This window comes from Struthio camelus, chromosome 10 (genome assembly GCF_040807025.1).
Source record: "Struthio camelus isolate bStrCam1 chromosome 10, bStrCam1.hap1, whole genome shotgun sequence".
In the NCBI taxonomy this organism is placed as follows: Eukaryota; Metazoa; Chordata; class Aves; order Struthioniformes; family Struthionidae; genus Struthio; species Struthio camelus.
Window position 1 is genome coordinate 21,899,260 of NC_090951.1, and position 17,483 is coordinate 21,916,742.

A 17,483-nucleotide genomic window follows, 5' to 3' on the forward strand; every position below is an offset into this window, starting at 1 on the left:
GTCGACACATGGTTCACTCAGCAAAATAAAACCTAGGTTTTTTTTACCGTACAGCAGGAACGAGAAGCTTTCCTACCTGCAGTTCCCCTGCCATAGCCTGTTGACACAGCCTGCCTTGCAGCCAGGCTCCCAGCACTGCAAGAAAACAACCCTCCAGAGCCAAAAAAGAGGCATCCAGTGAGCGCAGAGGAGTCCCAGCCTCTCTTGGTTTGCCTATACCAAAATAATTCCCTGCCCCACAAGCTGCAGGCCCTCGCAGACCTGATAGCCATGGCCTGATGCAGTTGTCCCTGTTCGCTCCCCTTCCGCTCCATCTTCACTGCTCATTTGTCTTTTGTTCAAGCCCTGTTGCATGGGGTCTTAAAATCAGAAGCGACTGTCCAAACTGTGGAAAGGCAAGGCAGCTATTTCCCAGCACAGAAAACGTAATGACTATCACAATCCCTCTGACGCTTTGCAGAAAGCAACCTCCAGTTCAATCTACAACGGTCAAAAGCAGCCCAGGTCTTGCCCATAACAGCTAGAGAGCTTCAGATACGCTTTGCTATCACAGACAGACGGACCTGTAACTTGCACCTGTAAAATCCTCCCCCCCCCCACTGTATTCCAGACATACAAAAGACTTCCTTCCTAGCTAATTGAAAGCATCATACTACACGACAACTTGGACAGCTTGTATTGCACCCATCCAAAACTACCAGGATGAGAGTGAATCAGGCAGAATTACACAGGTGGGAACACAGCTAGCACGCAGGAGCGGTCAGCATCCTCCCAAAGACCTCTGCTCATCAGGACACTGTTTGCAGGGCAGAAGAGCTGCATCTCGAGCTGGATTGCTCAGGGGCTGCCCAGGACTCCAGCCTTACAAGAGCCACAAGCGAAGAACGGCATCAGTCAGTCATCAGATGCGCTTCCTCCTCCTTGCTCTGTACTTTCCCTCTTGTGCACCAATAATGGGGCCACACAGGATGGCAGCCCTGGGCAGACCGGCCATTAGCAGTTTTTGTGTTATTTAAAATGTGTGGAAAGAGGGGAGGAATTACAGCTTGTGAGCACTGTAGGAAAACAATACTGAGGATTTATGAATATTCACTGAGATCAAGAAGCACTCCAGGGCAGAAAACAAGCTTTGGAAATTAACTCAACTCTGTGAGGTTTTTTGTTTGTCTTGGCTTTGAGGTGTGAGTGACCAGTACTATTTCTCAATAAAGAGTGGAGTCTGTACAGAGGGCTAGGAGGATTCCTGGACAGTAAAATATGAAGTTAGGTATGTTGTGATAAAGACTTTATGTTCATAAAGTCTTCAAAGCATAAAGACTCCACCCCATTAAGTTTTATGAGTTGATGTCTCCATACAGTACTGAGACTTCTTCAACCGATACAGACTTAATGTTCTGGGAACTTCAAGCTCTTTCTCCGAGTGTTGAAATCTCCAGCAGCTTCAATCTCCAGCGCTAGCAGTTTGGTGCCCTGCAGTTTTTCAGTAATTTCAGTATTTGATGAATGATATGATCCTGGCCATACAATCTGTGTCATACATGTTGGCTTTCCCAAACATAAATTTAGATACATTGTGTACTCTTCAAAACTGGCCATCCTCCCCTTCTAATTATTCTCATGACCTAAGAAATAATCTGCCACAAAACCTGTAACACCTTGTCTGCAGTGCTCAGGCGGTCCCTGGAGAGAGACCCATTCCGCACTTGGGCTAGTCCCAACACAGCTGCTAAATTAATTGAACATCAGACAGGAACATCAACAGCATGTGGCAGGGAAGAGTAACAGGATAAAGCATGCTGCAGCCAGTAATAATGTGAGAGCACTTTGGAAGTGGGTCTTCTCCAGCAGGCAATGAAGTGGCTCTTCTCTAGCAGGCAATGAACAGGCTCCCCAGAAGCTGGGAACCAAACCTCTTTGGGCTTTGTGCTCATTGAGAGATTATTTTGATAGGAGATGTTTGTCCATGGGACAATGACAGCAAAGTCTGAGCTCTGCCCATACTCCTGTTTCCAAGACTTCCATTTCTGGTCAGCCTGTGCTGATTTAGGCCAAACGCCCTGGATGGCGAGGACTTTCAGTTGCTTTTGGCCAAGAATGGGTTTGTTCTAGCAGACAAACGATCGCATACACAAATGCAGGCCCTAAGGCAGCCCAGTTGAGCCACATTTCTCTTACTCCTCAGCCTGTGGTTGTCTTCACTTGCTTGCTGTAAGCACACATACAGGTCAAGAACTCTTTTTTGACAGCTAATTACAGTAATAATAATTTGGTTTATTTCAGCTGGCAGAAATGTGCAACTTTTCCAATTTTTTCCATTAACAAAGCCATGAAAGAAAAGCGCCACAGAATAGCCAACTTCCCTGGGGTTTCAGGAGTCAATGGGAGGGGTGGGAGATCCACTTGCTGCAAACGAAGCAGAGGAAGGTCAAGAATTTGGGTCTACCGCTTCATAAATGAGTGTCTCAGCCACTGTGGACTATTACAGTGAGGCTGTACTCAGCTATTCCAAGTCTGTCTAGACATTCCCACCCAAAATCTGAGACATCTTCCAGACCCAAGTTGTGTCAGAATGATACCCTCCAGGAAAAGTTCCTATTCCAGTGAATCAGATTCTTCTGACCAAAAAAAAAGATTCCATCCGAAAATCACCAGCTGGTCCTAGCCTCGCTGCCATACTCCTTAACCACAGGAGATTCCTCTTCATCTGAATCACAAAGCACTACAGACAGCCAAGGTGTTATGTATTAACATGAATTAGCCCCTGCAGCAGGGACACAGGCTCACAGGAAATAACAGGAAATCAGAAGAAGCAATGAACCAGCATCAGAAAAAAATTATTTCAGGAGCCCTTCTGCTCCTCCTGACTCCTGACAAACTATCCCTACTTTATTATGGTTACATACAGAGGTAAAACAGGAATCAGTGCAGGACATGCATCACTGCTAACAAGTTACAATACACTTGTACATAAATGAATTTCCTTCTGTTACCAAGAAGTTCAGGATATATATACCTAGTGCAAACTGATTCGTCTGCTGAATAGAAATAGTTTTTCACAAGCAGTGCATTGCACAAGTACATATTTCCTTATGGCTTCCTTGCTACGTCCTCCTTTTGCCCTTTCTGCTAGATCATACGGTCTGGATCCTAACGCCCCAGCCTGAGAAACACAGGCTGTCATGCCTGACGGTTTGGGGAACTATTTCTGAAACCTCTGCCTCCAGCCTCTACCTGACCTTTTGTTTCTTCCCTCTGCAGGCTGATGCCAAGATGGTCTGTGATGTCGTAAGTCGGATGGAGGACACAGAGCCCTTCTCTCCAGAGCTGCTGTCAGCTATGATGAGACTCTGGGCAGACTCGGGGATCCAAGAATGCTTCAACCGATCCCGGGAATATCAACTTAATGACTCGGCCCAATAGTGAGTATCCCTCTCCATTGGCTTTTGCATCTTAAGAGGTTGCATTGGGCTTGTTAAAGTTTTAACCAAAGTGGCTCCCAAGATATTGAGTTACCTCGCTGTAGTGGATCAAGGCACGGTTCTGCTTATAGACCAGGATGCATGTGAGTCGCAGGCTGCTGCCAGGTGGAAGGAACCCAGGCAAGGCTTTCCCTTCACCTCTGGCCCACCTGAGTGAGTTCACAACCTGAGGGCCAAGTTGCCGTACCTCTCACAAACAGTCCAGGGCAGGTTTCTGCAAACATAGATCTAATGAGCAAAGGCAGACTAATCCGTGGACGTGACTGATGGCTTGTTCGTTTGTCTGATAGATATTAGAACGGTGTGATGACTTGCTTTGTATGGCAGTACAGCTCGTGGTTTCACTTTTCTGATACCCATATACTACACTGATAGGCAGCTGGACTACCACCAAGGGTAGGGGGACTCTTTGCTTTTAGTATTTTGCATTAGTCTCACAATACAGGCAGTGACATCTATACTACTAGGGACCAGATCCAGATTCTTGTGATTGTGATTGTCTGAATCCATGGCTTTGGTTCATCCCTTTATAAAGACAAGACATTTACCTATAAACAGCTGCTCTGGCCCTAAAGAAACAGTGAGTGTTTCCCCAGTTTCAGTTTAGGCCAATTCCTAATGGTAATTCATCTAATCTGCATGCCTCTGCCTAGGCAAGAAGAGTAAAACTTTTCGTGTCATAATTTCAGCCACTGTAAAAGGAGTTCTTACACCTTGGCAAAAGCTCCTGCTGGCCCTGTACTGTCTTGAACAGTGGTCAGCAAAATATGGTTAAGTAAAAGTATATGAAACAAGCAAGAACGGACTGATCCCTTTCCCAGTTGTACCCATGCACCTTTTGGCAATTAGAAATATAGCGGCTTCCCAGAATGATGACAAGGGAATGTTACATCCATACGTTTGGCCTTCAAAATGTCCCGTGTCAATAACTGCACCAGCTGACTCATGCACTTCTGGAGTGACTATTCTGTGTTTGGACTGTCTGGCGTCTCTGCTTAGAGATAGAGAAGAGTATATTACAACACGGCCCCGCACAGCAGGATGGCTAATGATTTTGTTGTGCATGGCAGGCCTGATTTTCACGAGTCCGTACCAGCTCCTGCCCTCCGAGCTGGCAGGACATTTAGTGAGCTTGGAGTTATTCCTGCTGTTGTGGTGCTGCAGTGAATGCAATGATGACACATCCTTTGGCACTGACCAAAAACCAAATGGAAAATTTGCAGATGTGTTGTTGTGTCACAGCATCCTACCCAACTATTTCACACCGTGAACAACTACATCTAAGTGATGATCCTGACATTATGCTGACTTCTAATCACTACTAAGTGGAAATTCATGTTCAATCTGCCTGTAACAGTGCAATCTGCCTTTTCTTGCCAGCAAAGGTTTTTTTTTTTTCACAAAAGAAGGCTCTGATGGCAAGAACATATCTTCAGAGGTATAAATTACATATAATTCCAATCATTTGCATTAAAACCTTGCAGAAAATTCTTCAGTTGTTTTTACAGCCATTTACCTTGAGGAAACTATTTTGATCTTCCTTCCATGCAAAACAGCAATTGAAAATAATAAGCATAACCCTCCCAGTGTGACCAGCTGCTGGGCAATTCATCAGCAAGAGCTCTGAAACCACAAGCAGTCTCTAGACATAACTCAAGAGGCTCTGTGCTGTGGTGTTCACAGCAATATCAATGTATAGTTGCAGCCCAGCAAAATTAATCTCAGTGTCTTTAGCAAAATCTCTTGCATTGCGTTGAAATTCTCAAACTAATCAACACCAAAAAAGAGATGATGATGGAAGGAAAAGAGAAATTAAAGCCCATTGCCTTATGCACTACTGCTGCTAAGATCAGTAGAAACACGTGTTTGGCCATTTTTTTGGTTAAACATTGGACTTATCTGTCCCTAAGTGAAGAATGGGAGCACCCAGACACGTATATCAGGGAGCTGGTGCTAGAGCACGCTGCTGTTCACCCACTTGACTCTCAGACACACCCAAGCCATAGCCTGCTTTGCCATCTACCCTATAAACAAGGTGGCAAGATGTAAGGCCTTTGGCGCATTTTCCACCTCCCACAACTGGGGACCAACCAAATCACCGTTCAAAGCTATGTCAATGATGCAAATCTGTTATGGAAAGAAGACGACCCAGACTCTTCCCTTCGAAAGCTTTCCCTCTCCCTAGCTGGTGGATGCCTCTGCAGCCAGGGGAAGTCTGCGCTGCCTCTCTTCATATCCAAGCTGTGACTTTTGTTGTGGCTGGACAATGATTTGCTTGGTGTTAGCTCAGATGGTGAAGCTACAGAGAATGAAATCCTTTGCATTTACAGATCTGCTACTGTTTAGGAGCCTCTGGTGGTTCAATCACCATGAGCAGAGACGCTGTCAAAGAGCTGGGACACTATAACACGTCTTGCTGCACCTCTAGGCCTTGGTGCATTACACCAGATGGTGATGCAAGTGAGAGCTCAGTTGGCACTTATTCATGCCCAGTGGATCCCCAGTGAAAAGAGGCATATTTTTCATTTAATCCTTGAATGCTTGGGGTTGTTCTCTTCTGCATGAGCGAAAGATTTGAGACAGTTTGATTTTTTTTTTCCCCCCATGGGAAAGGACTTATCTTTATTGACACTGATAATGGATTTAAAACACTAACAACTACAGAATGTATTTATTTTCTTTAAGGCTGAGAAAAGTGAATTCCAAACAAGAATTGAATCTGAAATTTCCCCAAGTTTGCAAACAGTGATGGGGAGTGAGCTAGACTGGCAACGTTCACAAATAAAGGAGTGTCGCTCTTATTTCAGGCTTCTCTTGGTGTTAGGACACAGGGCCTGGTGGTTTCTAGCAGGAGGGAAGGTTGCTGCTGGAAGCAGAGGTTGCGCTCCAGGGTCCTCAGTGCGTGTCCCAAAGCCCCAACGTAGCAAAGCCTGCAGACCGAGCAGCAGCACAGGCACGACCCTTGGGACCCTGCAAGCCGCATTCCCCTGGCAGTGCTGAACACCTTTCAGAAAACCCAGCCCAGCCCAGTAATTTCTAAAGAACCCACCTGGTCACTAAATCGGCAGCAGGTCAGCCCCAGCCTCTGGCACTCTGATCTACTTTATTAAATGAAGGGACGTGGGCCAGATGCTGTGACTGTCCCCTGCAACCTGCAGCTTCCACAGTAACAATCTCTCCAAAGAGACCAAGCCACCAGACAAAAACCAGGTCTACTCTGTCATTAGTACTCCCTCCTCCTGGCCAGTGCAGCAGTTTACCTACATTGCTCCTCCAAAGCTTCACGTTTATTTTCAATGGTTCAAACAACAGGCCTTCTACTCTGTCCTCGGGGAGGCCAAGTCACAGGCTAATCAACAGCATACGAGAGCTAGCAGCATGGTTCTTATTAGTCCATCATTAATTTCACTGAAAATAGATTTAATATTTCATATTAGCCTAAACATAAGTGAATAACAGCTCTTCTCTCCCAGTGAGAGAGAATGGGCAGAAGCACATTGTTTTCTGCACTCCCATGCATGCCTGCCTGTCAGTGGGGACTTCCCTGCAAAGTTCATGTTTTGCTTCTGTTATGCTCTCAAGTCAGCCTGTCTTTACCAAGGATTCGTTATGTACTGTGAAGGAAAAGGAAAAGTGAGGAACAGCACAGTTTGCAAAGAAAAGACACGACAGAGGAAGAGGGGAGGTTCTGTAAGGGACCCCCTGTGTCTTGGACAGCAAAGAGTAAAACAGTAAGGAAAGCAAGCGAAGGAAAAATAGTAAGATGTAGCAGTTGGTTTCATCATTTGTTGTTAGTACATTTTTTCATCCTTCCCTAAGGCAAATTTATGGGTGGGTTGAGTTCTACTTTCCTAATCTCTTGATTATGTTTTTATTCCTACTTCATCTCCTCTTTCTTTCTTGTCTCAATGCCTAAGAGCTAAATCTACCTCTGATCATCAAAAAGTCTGATCACTGCTGATGTCTTTTTCTTGTCCAGCCAGTTTCTGTCTGTGGAAGCACATCTGTGACCCACATTCACATTCAAAATCAGCAATATAGGGGTTTCCAGCTGGTTTAATCTCTTACTTCTGTTCAGATTTAAAACTTGCCTTATGTTTCCTATCCTCGAGTTCCTAACTCGAGGATGGTCACAGGAGCACAGTGCATAGGACAAGTGGGGTCTTCAGCACCCGGAGGTGGGGAGAAGCCTCCAAACTTCAGGAAGGGAATGGAGCAGGCAGAGCAGCTACGTGAGCACTTGTCTTCCATGAACATATCCTGATAGGCACAGGCCCCACAAGGATATGTAGGCCGAGACAGTTTGCAAGTACACATACACAAAAGAGTTAGAGTCTGTATCAAGTAGATGCCAAAATCAAAGTTATTCTCCCCCTGCTTCCAAGTATATTGAAAGATCATTTGATAATGCCAGGGCTGTGAAACTACAGAGAAACTGCAAAATATTTTAGGCCTGCATTCAATCCATCTATCTTCACACATATCTGAGGTGTCAGGGCTAGGAAGCTTGTTGCCTTTGGCTCTCTCCATAGGGAGTGAAGGGAGGAGAGATACAGGGCCTCAGTGCTCAGTGGAGAGAGATAAAATTGTGTCTTCAGCCCTAACGTAGCTAACTGCTCGGTTCTGCCAAAAACTGAGCCCAAACTGGACAACACTTCAATCTCTTCATCTTCAACTACTCCTCTGGCAGTGATGTGAGAAGTGTTGCATCAAATTCTCTCTCACTCGGGACTGTTTTCTGGTCTCTTTTCTTGGCAAAGAAATTGGCTTTGCATCATGGTATAACCTTCCTTACCAATGCTTATTACATCTCACTTGCCAATACCCACTTCACTGAAGAAAAGTCAAGAAATTAGAGCCAGATGTACTTGTGATACAGTGAACTGCTTCCTAGACTGAGCCCCAACAAGGCCGCACTGGAACAGGTTGCTAGAGAGGCTGTAAAATCTCTGTCCTGGGAAATACTCAAAACTGAGCAGCCTGATCTAACTCTGAAATTGGATTTAAGTTTGAAGTTGGCCCTGCTTCGAATGGGGGGATTGGACCAGACGCCCTCCAGAGGTCTGCTCCAAACCAGCATTTTTGATTTTATCTTTTGTTTTTCCCATCATCCTTTATCTCATAACACTGGATTATAAAGGGAAAAGGGGACAGCAAACATCTTCAGGGCTATGGCTCTTGCCCCATCACAGCAGAGCTCCTGAGCTCACAGCACTATGTTTGCTGTAACTCCAGCCAGACCTTTCCACACTGCAGATGGGGCTGGGCAGCATCAGCAGAGCCAGGAGGACAAAGACATCTTGTTTGCTGGTGTCACTTTGTCACTAGGACAACATATCTGACAGAGACAGAAATACTAGAGCTGAGACAGTCAAGAAGCAGGTCTTCACTGTGAGGTGACTGAGGCTGAGAAACAGCCTCTGAAAAGAAAAGGAGGGAGGCCGGGTCTATCACCTGGAGCATTTGTAACCAAGCACTAGAAAATACCATGAATACATTTCTCTGTCTCTCAGCACATCAAGATATAAACCAGCAGCAAATCAGGCTCCTTCAGTTCCTGTGCTCATGAAACTTTTCGTGTTCTTCACAAAGTTGCCCGTTTCCACCTCTCTGATGGAGTCTCCTGTTTTTAGCCAGCCCTCTCTGGCCCGTGCCTAGGGGGGAAGTAATGAAACCTGACACACGCATATGTAATACAGAATTGCTAGGGACTCCGGAGAAGAGGTTGAACGTGGCCAAGGAATGGCTATTCAATCCTATTTAGACCATCAAGACTAATTTAGTAGTTGTGCAAGTAATGTGCCTGTGCCTTCTTACCCCATACAAGTGCTCTGTGCTTCAGGGCCAGGCAGCTCTATGAAATTAGTTTCAGCAGACAGATAAACCTTTAGATCATATGACTTGCAGGACACTGTCATTTTGCACAACTATCAGGACATGGTCCATTTTAATGAGCTCCAGTTGTTGCTGGTTCCCTGAGATGGAAGAAAGAAAAATTATAGGTCAAGGCTTTGCATTAATATTCCCATCAGGTGCATAGATTCCATTTTCTCATCACAGCTTTTGCATTAGAATATGTTTTTCTGTGAGCGCTCCTTATTCGTACCTGTCACTTGAGCTCACTTGTATTTAATTGGAGGGAGCAGCAGCATAAATGGAACAATCCAATTAATTGGGATGACTGTGTTGCACTGTTTATTGAACAATCCACCTTTGAGTCTTAGAGCTCAAGCACCAATAAAGCAGAAGGGGAAAATACATCATGATAGTCAAGGCTGAGATGTAGATACCATTTGTCTGAATTTATGGTTTAATTTACTCTTGCAAGTAAAAATGGCCACCAGCTTTGAATAATCGAGTTCCCCTGTGATAAGCAAAACAAAATAGCGCATAAAGCCCAGGGTCAGTTGACTGGAATCACTCATGTTGCTCGATTCCCACAAATCAGACGCAAAGAGATTTCCAGAGAGGAGCAGCACTGCAAAGTCTGGCGGCACCTGGTCTGAAGTAGGGCTGTTTCTGGTAATTGAGGCCTCTGTTTTCCCAGTTTCGGGGAGGCAGGGACAGCTTCTTCGACTCTTAACAGAACAGAGCTTGGGCTTAATAGAGGTCTTGGGCTTCGTTACTATACTCATAAATTAAGGACTTGCTATCATTATATGAGTACGCCTAGGATTTATGTGAGCTGGATGAAGGGCACAACAGAAAGACATTATCTTTGTAGTCAGCTAGATCTTTTCCAGCATCCTAACCTGAGTCTTAGTCCATCTGGGGACCCGTTTTCACCAAAATACCTATTTCTGACCAAATCAAGGGACCAGAAAAGCCAAACAGGGGCTACGTTTGCTCTACAAGGAATTGGGATTTAATCCCAGAGAAGTATTAGCAAGAACGAGAATATTTGATGTAAGAGTTCCTCTTCCACCTTGGCCTCCATGAATATATGAAATGATGAAACCCTTTTGGAAGAGCGAGTTGCAAGAGCACTTGACTGTCACCTAGACAATGTAGATGCACCATACCAGAGGCATCATAGTTCACAGCACCTGTGGAAGAAAGTTCTGCAGAGTGACATAGCCGTACAAGTAACCAGATGCTGTGCCACCGTTTAAGTTTCACAACGAATAACATCCCTCAGTCAAGTTCTTCCTTATTCATATCTTTGCACATCTATTAAAATCAGCAGTAGTGCTAGCTTAGCTCAGAAGGTGTCCCAGGACACCTATGCCTTGTAGAGTCTGCTGCTGGCCAGCTTCATTTCTATTCTCAGCTTTTAGGGTAGTAGAAAAATCAGAGCTAGTCCATGTCTGTGACAAGGCAGAAAGCAGGAGCAGTAAAGAAGCCAGTGCGCAGCCCTCAATGGTAAAAGCAGAGAGGAGAAAGAGAAGGAAGAATTGAGGGAAGAGATATTCTTCCATTTTATGGATGACTTTTGCCCATCCCTGTCCCAATTCATTACCCATTCATTGTAATGGTCCCATCTGCGCTAAGAAACTGCGTGGTAACACCTGCGTAAGCTGTACTTCCCTGAACACTTTCCAAGACTGTTATGACCGATTGGTGTGAAGCAGTTACTGCAAACACCAGGACTGATGCAGCCCCAGCTGTCTCTGGAGGATTGCAGAATGGCAGGCTCGCTCTGCTCCATACTCTCAGTCTATGGGGCTCCCGTGGCCTTGGTGGACTAGGAAGCCCACCCCTCTCGGCCCTCTTAGACATCAGTGTAGAGGAGAGCTCTACCAGAACTGTCTGTCCTGGCTAGAGGATCTTCCTATAGAGGAGAGGCCACCTAGGGGCTTAGTCACAAAATCAGGCTCTTCCCTTCACCTTTTCCAAACCACACACATGAACCATCAGTGGAAGGAGCACCCCTCTCAAAAGATGTATCCTGCCAGGAGCTCAGGAGAGTCTAAAAAATATGAAGGAGAAGCAGCAGATCCTGTGCCTTGTAAACACCTGAATTTCTGAAGGACTATATCCCCTCTTGATCTCCGTGAGGGTATCTGAGCTAGCATCACCCCCTACTTAACTACATCCCTGAAGAGAAGAAGCTGTAGAGCTGAGGTTTAAAGGAGAGCTTGTGGCGGTACCAGTGATACAGGGATGTATGCAAAAGCAATCACCAGCTGAAACAGAGCTCCACCACTTTGTTCACTGCCTTTTCACGCAAAATAGCAAACTCTGCAGCCAGCTCCACCCCTAAGGTCTGTCTGAATAGACTCAGGAGGTAACACAGACCGCATTGCGAGTAGAAGCAGAAAAGTTATGTAGGTAATTCATTCCTCAGGAGCAAAGACTTAGCAGTACCTCCTACCTCTGTGTCATTTTTCAACGCTGTGTAGCATCACAACAATGTTGTGCTTGGCCTGGGGATTAAAACATCTGTCTTGAATAAATAAATTGATATGTAACGACCCACGATACCAGCTGGGGCTTTGCCATTTTTGATGATGCTCCCACCCAGAAGGGCAGGACACGGGCAGTAGTTCACATTGTTGCTCTCGTTTCTAAAGCACTGATTAGCAGCAGACAGCATCTGACAAACAGTGGGAACAAGGGGAGTATTGCAGTGGTGCCTTTATCAGAGAAGGAAATGATCTAGCATTAAAACCAGAAAATATTCTGGAGTGGGTCTTTTTTCCCTTTCCTAGATGATTGTTTTATTCATGTTAGGCAGTGGTTAACTTTGGCGCTGCGCCAACCTAGAAGCAGATGCATTTGGAGTGCCTGAATCTGCCACCTTTTTTTAAGATGATATAAATAGGCTACTTATGGCGCCACTACTTGGCTACTGAAGTTGGCAGCTCAAGTTAATTTGTGCAGAAATTAGCTTGTGACTTGGAGGAAAAAAAAAAAACCCTAAAAATCCCATAAAGTTTAAATTATGTTGGCCTGGAAAAACACATGGACTGAATGCAATGAATTGTTCATGGAACGAGGCTGCTCTAACATAGTGGGAAACACTTTGAAGCCCCTATATGATCATTTTGTCCAGAGGAGGGGGGACGGTGCCAGAATTTGGAAACAATCTCTTCTGCCTTTCTCTTTTGCTTAGAGAACAGGAACAGCCAGCACCACCAATTCCCAAATGTCGCACTTTGATTTATCCTAAAGGAAAGCTGCTGAACCATAGTCTTATCCCCTGGATAACCCATTCTCATTGGCAATTGACAGATTTGACAGATATGTCTTCCCCTCTTGCAAAGGGCTGTGGGTGACAGATTCGGTGCAAAGAGATTTGACTTTTTTTGGCTGAGTGTTTGTGTATTTTTAGGCTGAAATGTCCTTATGAAACCAGCTGGAACTGGCAGGCTGCCACCAAGGGTTGGGGTTTTTGTGTTTGGCTCGGTTTGTTTTTTCGCTGCTACTCCATACTGCTATCCGCAGCCCCCGTTCCCCAATGGCTCTGCCTTTTGGCAGGTGCTGCTCAGGCTCCTGGGCGGGCTTGTCCCCGCGACCCTCCTGTCTTTCATCTAACCACCTTCCCATGCAAGGCTTCCCCAGGGACCCCGCTCCAGAAAGGGGGTGTCCCGGCTCTCCTGGAAGCCTGCAGAGCTTCCTCGGAAACCCTGCGCCTCCTTTCCCGCAGAGCCAGCCCAGCTTGGCAGCTCTGGCCTGGACCCCAGAGATCCCAAACTTCCCTCCTCTTTTTGCATCCTGCAGTTTGGTGCTTTGTGTGCTCGCAGCTCTGCTGTCACCGTCTCTGTAGAGGCCCCAGAGGGCCATTGCAAAACAAACATTATCATTCAAACAGGGTTACAGCAGGCGAGGGGGTGTCTCCTATCAGCAAGGCTCCCCGGGCATCGTGATTGCTGGTTAAAGCACTTTAACGAAGCAGGTAGCGCTAACGCAGCAGATATCCCTCTGGGTGGCTCGTATGTGCATGGTGCCAGCTAAAAAGCATCCAGCTCATCGATCCCTTGAGCACCCTGTGGCGAGCTCCCAAGCTCGGTCTTCTCACAGGCAGCCTACAGCCAGGTTGGGACGGCTGGCTGCTGCGAACCGTGCGCGGGAGGAAGGCGCTGCTGGTCTGCAAGGCGTCAGCAGGCAAAGCTGACAGAGGACCACCGCTTGCCATGGCACTTCTTTACATAACTGGCATCAGGTCTGGCACCGTCTCAGACAAGGGAAGAGCTGAGAGGCAAACGCAGCGGTTGCTCATGTTTTTCTACATTTTTGCTGTCCATTTGGAAGCCATAAATGGCAAAGAACGGCAGGAACGCAGGAATTTCTTTGTAGCCAGACTCGGGGCTGAGCAAACCATCATCCGCGTAGGCCTGCAGGCACCAGCGGCGACTGAGTGACTGGGCCTCCAGGACCCTGGAGTTGCTGCTCCCCCTCTGTGTCCTGTCCCAGAAAGCATCCCAGCCTGGAGAGAAAAGCCCCAAAGGGACTGTTGCTGCAGTCAGGGGAGGGTGCGACCGCCCTTGAGGAGCACCAGCTCTCGAACAGGGCTGCCTGAGACGAACAGCTAAGGAGGAACGACTCTTAGCGCGTGACAAAGGGACAGATGAAGGGAAGATGACTGGAAGCAAGGCCAGGACAAGCACTGCAGGGCAGGACGAGGAGATCCATGCACTCTGCATGGATTTCTCTTCCTTTCTCCCCCCTGCACATTCCCACCAACCTCTCCCTCCATCCAGTTTCTCAGCGCAACATTCTCCTTGCCTGACCACAAGCCCGAAGGAGGTGCGATTCCTCCGTTGCTCACCATATCCTGAATCCTGCCCCTTCTCAGAGCGTGCACTGCGCTCAGCCCGTGCAATCCGTCGGGTAGCGCAGCACAAGAAAGGCAAACGACATTTAAAACACTGCCGGAGGTATCCAGCTGCTGCCAGTAGTGAAAGCCATTCCTCCCGTCTCCTCCTTTCTGGGTCCAGCCCTCACACCCCCCACCAAGTAAGGCAGAAGTGCCATATTGCCACGCTCAGGTGTTTCAGGTTATGAGTTAAATCCAAAACCAATCATGAGCTTAGCGAAAAAGCCTACAGTTTTTAATATGTATTAAGACAACCATTGGAAAATTGTTTTTATCTGCTGCTTCTTAAGACTACTGGATTATACTTGAAAACCTTTTGTCTGTGAACAGGAGGGCTAGAAAGTCCTTTTTTATTTCTTTAAGCAAATAGTCCATCTAATATCCAGCCTTAAGGGGCTGGGGCTTTAAGAGAGAACAAACATGAAAAAAAATGTAGCAAGCATTGTGAAGCTTGCAGTAAAATTGCAAGACTTGGCAAGGACAGGGATGAGGCACCCTCCAGGAGGAAGGCAGGTCTCCCAGGCCCTCCAGAGAGCCTCTGTGGGCTCATCAATGGGTGGATTAAAGCTCCTTGTCTCAGTTCCCAGTTGGACAACTGTGGGTATTAATATTCCCCTACATACCAGGGCACGGGGACAATAAATATGCTCCTATTTATGAGATGATAAAGGACACAGTGGCATGAGCAGTGAGGGCTAAAGGAAACCGAGATAACCCTTAGCCCCCATGTGGGTGGGAAGAGGAAGATCTTGGAAGCTGATTCAGGGTTCGCCTCCTTGGGAGGAGAGTCCCAGCACTCTGCCAAGACATTCACACTGAAATCAGGATTTGCCTCGTGGAGCCCTAGGCAATGATCATTTCACAGCCTAATTGATATAATAGCTTTAATTATCCCAGAAGCAAACACCACTTTGTTTCTCGCTTATCCAGGTCAAGTTCTGAGCCAATATTCAGCCTGCACCTATTGATTTCCTACTGCTTTCTAGGTGAGAAAGGAGGAAACATGGGACTTCCTTCTTGATATAGTAAGCAGGGCTGGAGACATTTTCCAGAGATGCCTGGCCAGTCGCTTGCCTCCTCTGCTTGAGCAATGAGGATTTTCCAAGTCCCGTCCCTCCCTTTCAGTCACGGGGAGGTGTGAATCAGCCCGAAAGGGCAAATTCCTTAGAGGAGCCAAGAGAAAGCCCCAACAGATGCGAATGTGGCCGCTCAGCTCCTACGACATCTCTGAAGCCGCCTTTCTGAGTAACTGCAGCCGGATGGCACCCATGCCTTTGCCCTGGGAGTACGATGAAGACATTAAGGATGTCCTCGGTGCTGCCTCCCTGGCTTGCCTGCTGCCCACGCAGCCGTGGCAGATCCTGGCTAAGGGACGTCAGTGCCGCAGGGCGCAGAGGCCCAACGTGCGGTCCCTGGGAAACGTTACAGTTGGGGAGCGCCCAGCTTGCTCTGACGATTGTCGATTTGGGCAGGGGAACCCAAGCAACCAAACACGACGCTAGCCATATCGCTACCTTGTGTGCCGTTCTCCTGGACTAATGGTGCGCCAGTCCAGCTAGCCCAGTCGGCCGGATACACTATAGGCAGACTTTAGACTTTTTCCTACCATTTATTTTCTTTCTTTCTTTCTTTCTTTTTTTTTAAAACCCTGCAACAAATCAGGCTAGCGCTAGAATTATATCAGTTCAATCATCCGTATCTTTTACGCTGACTCTCTATTAGAGACAATAACACTGAATCTGTCTATAAAGTAGCTGCCATCATTTCTGCAAATCCACTCCTTGCCTCCAGACTGCCGGTGCAACACAGCGATCCAAACCCACAACTCCTATTTTGACAGTCCTCATCAGAAAACCCTGTAATTTCCCACGTGTCTCGGCAAATCCTGGCACCCCGTGATCCATGCTCTGCCTGGGTAGCTCTGCATGGCCTTTTGTGGACAGGCGCAAGCTCACTTAGGCTGCTGGCAAAGGCCTCTGAGCAGGGCTTGTTAGTTCAGTCACGGCAGCACGGCTCAGGGCGGAAGAAGGCTGGAGCACAGGCAGGGAGAACACAGGTCCTTCTGCCAAAGTCCTCACACCTTCCCCACCGCCAATATTTTGAATGCATGCAAAGCCCTCAAGTGATGAGGGAAAGCACCTCCTCCAAGGTCCTGGAGACCTCTTCTGGGGCTAGATTTGTCGAGAAAAAAGGGGCGAAATGCTTCTGAGGGTGGGTTTTAGGCAGAACCTTCTCTGTGCTGTTGAGAGGGAAGGAAAGAAGAGATACAAGGGAAAAAGAAACCAGGCACGAATCGCACTGTGGAGCCAAGCCAAAGAAACGTCAGCTCAGATTTTGGCATTTAGTCCAAGCCTCCCTCTTGCTGAGGATTTGTGATTCACTTCGCATCGCTGTAACCCCTTCCCTGCTGAGCTACATTGTCACCCCGTATTGAACGGCAGGTTCTCTGGGAGTGCTAGCGTTGAAAAGAAATTCAGTGCTCCAAAATTGCAAGCCCAGGCCACAAAACACTCTCGGAGCACTTTTCATAGCACAGATCCCACTCCCTCAGTATTGTCTTTGGCGTTTTACAATAACATAAGAACCATTCCCAAATCCTCATTCACAAAAATACAAACAATTGCACCCTACCAAGTAGGCTTAATATTGAATTTAAGCATTTCCAGTTAAACAGCTCCAGGGTCTTGCAATCCGCAACATCAGAAACACTGAAATGGGCTGTGAGCTGAACAGGAAGGCTAAATCTTCAACAGGTGGGAATAGGAGAAAGTCCACAGGACCTTACAGCTGACACGGCTGTTGAGAGTTGGAAACTGGTAATGGAGTCCAGGTAAAAATCTTTGTTCAAATTAAACTAAAGTTGGAAGCAGCAATTTTGCATTAAGAACTCCCTAGAGGAATATCTTCTTGAGCAGAAATACGTAAACAAAAAAATGACACAAATAACAAGAAATAAGTTACAAATAAACTCACCAAAAGAATAACAAGTCCCAGGGGTGACACAGAAGAGCTTTCAGCACTGTACACCCACGTTGCCCCAGAGAGCGTACCTCTGGGCAACCTGCTGGCAACCTTTTTCCTAACCTGAGCAATATCTGTCCACCTACTACTATTCTCTAGGCAGAACTGGATGGGTTTTCCACTTGCTGGTGCTTTCCAGTATCAGTGGAGCTGGTTGCTTCCTTTGAACTTGACTCTACGGGCAGGGAAATGAGACTCAGCCCTACTGTGGCTATTCAGATTGC

General features: G+C 46.8%; 1 protein-coding gene and 1 long non-coding RNA gene across 4 annotated transcripts in view; one reads left to right on the forward strand and one right to left on the reverse strand.

The window, feature by feature from the left end:
• The window catches only part of GNAO1 (G protein subunit alpha o1), a 166,858-nt gene that overhangs the window by 103,015 nt on the left and 46,360 nt on the right, over positions 1–17,483 (forward strand). For both annotated transcript variants that reach the window (XM_068955270.1, XM_068955269.1), the window contains exon 4: positions 3,259–3,419. In XM_068955270.1, coding sequence (XP_068811371.1) covers positions 3,259–3,419 — 161 coding nt within the window. The remainder of the gene's footprint in view (positions 1–3,258; positions 3,420–17,483) is intronic.
• LOC138068375 (uncharacterized) overlaps positions 1–17,483 on the reverse strand; it is a 76,257-nt gene that overhangs the window by 15,165 nt on the left and 43,609 nt on the right. The gene's annotated exons all lie outside the window — the stretch shown is intronic.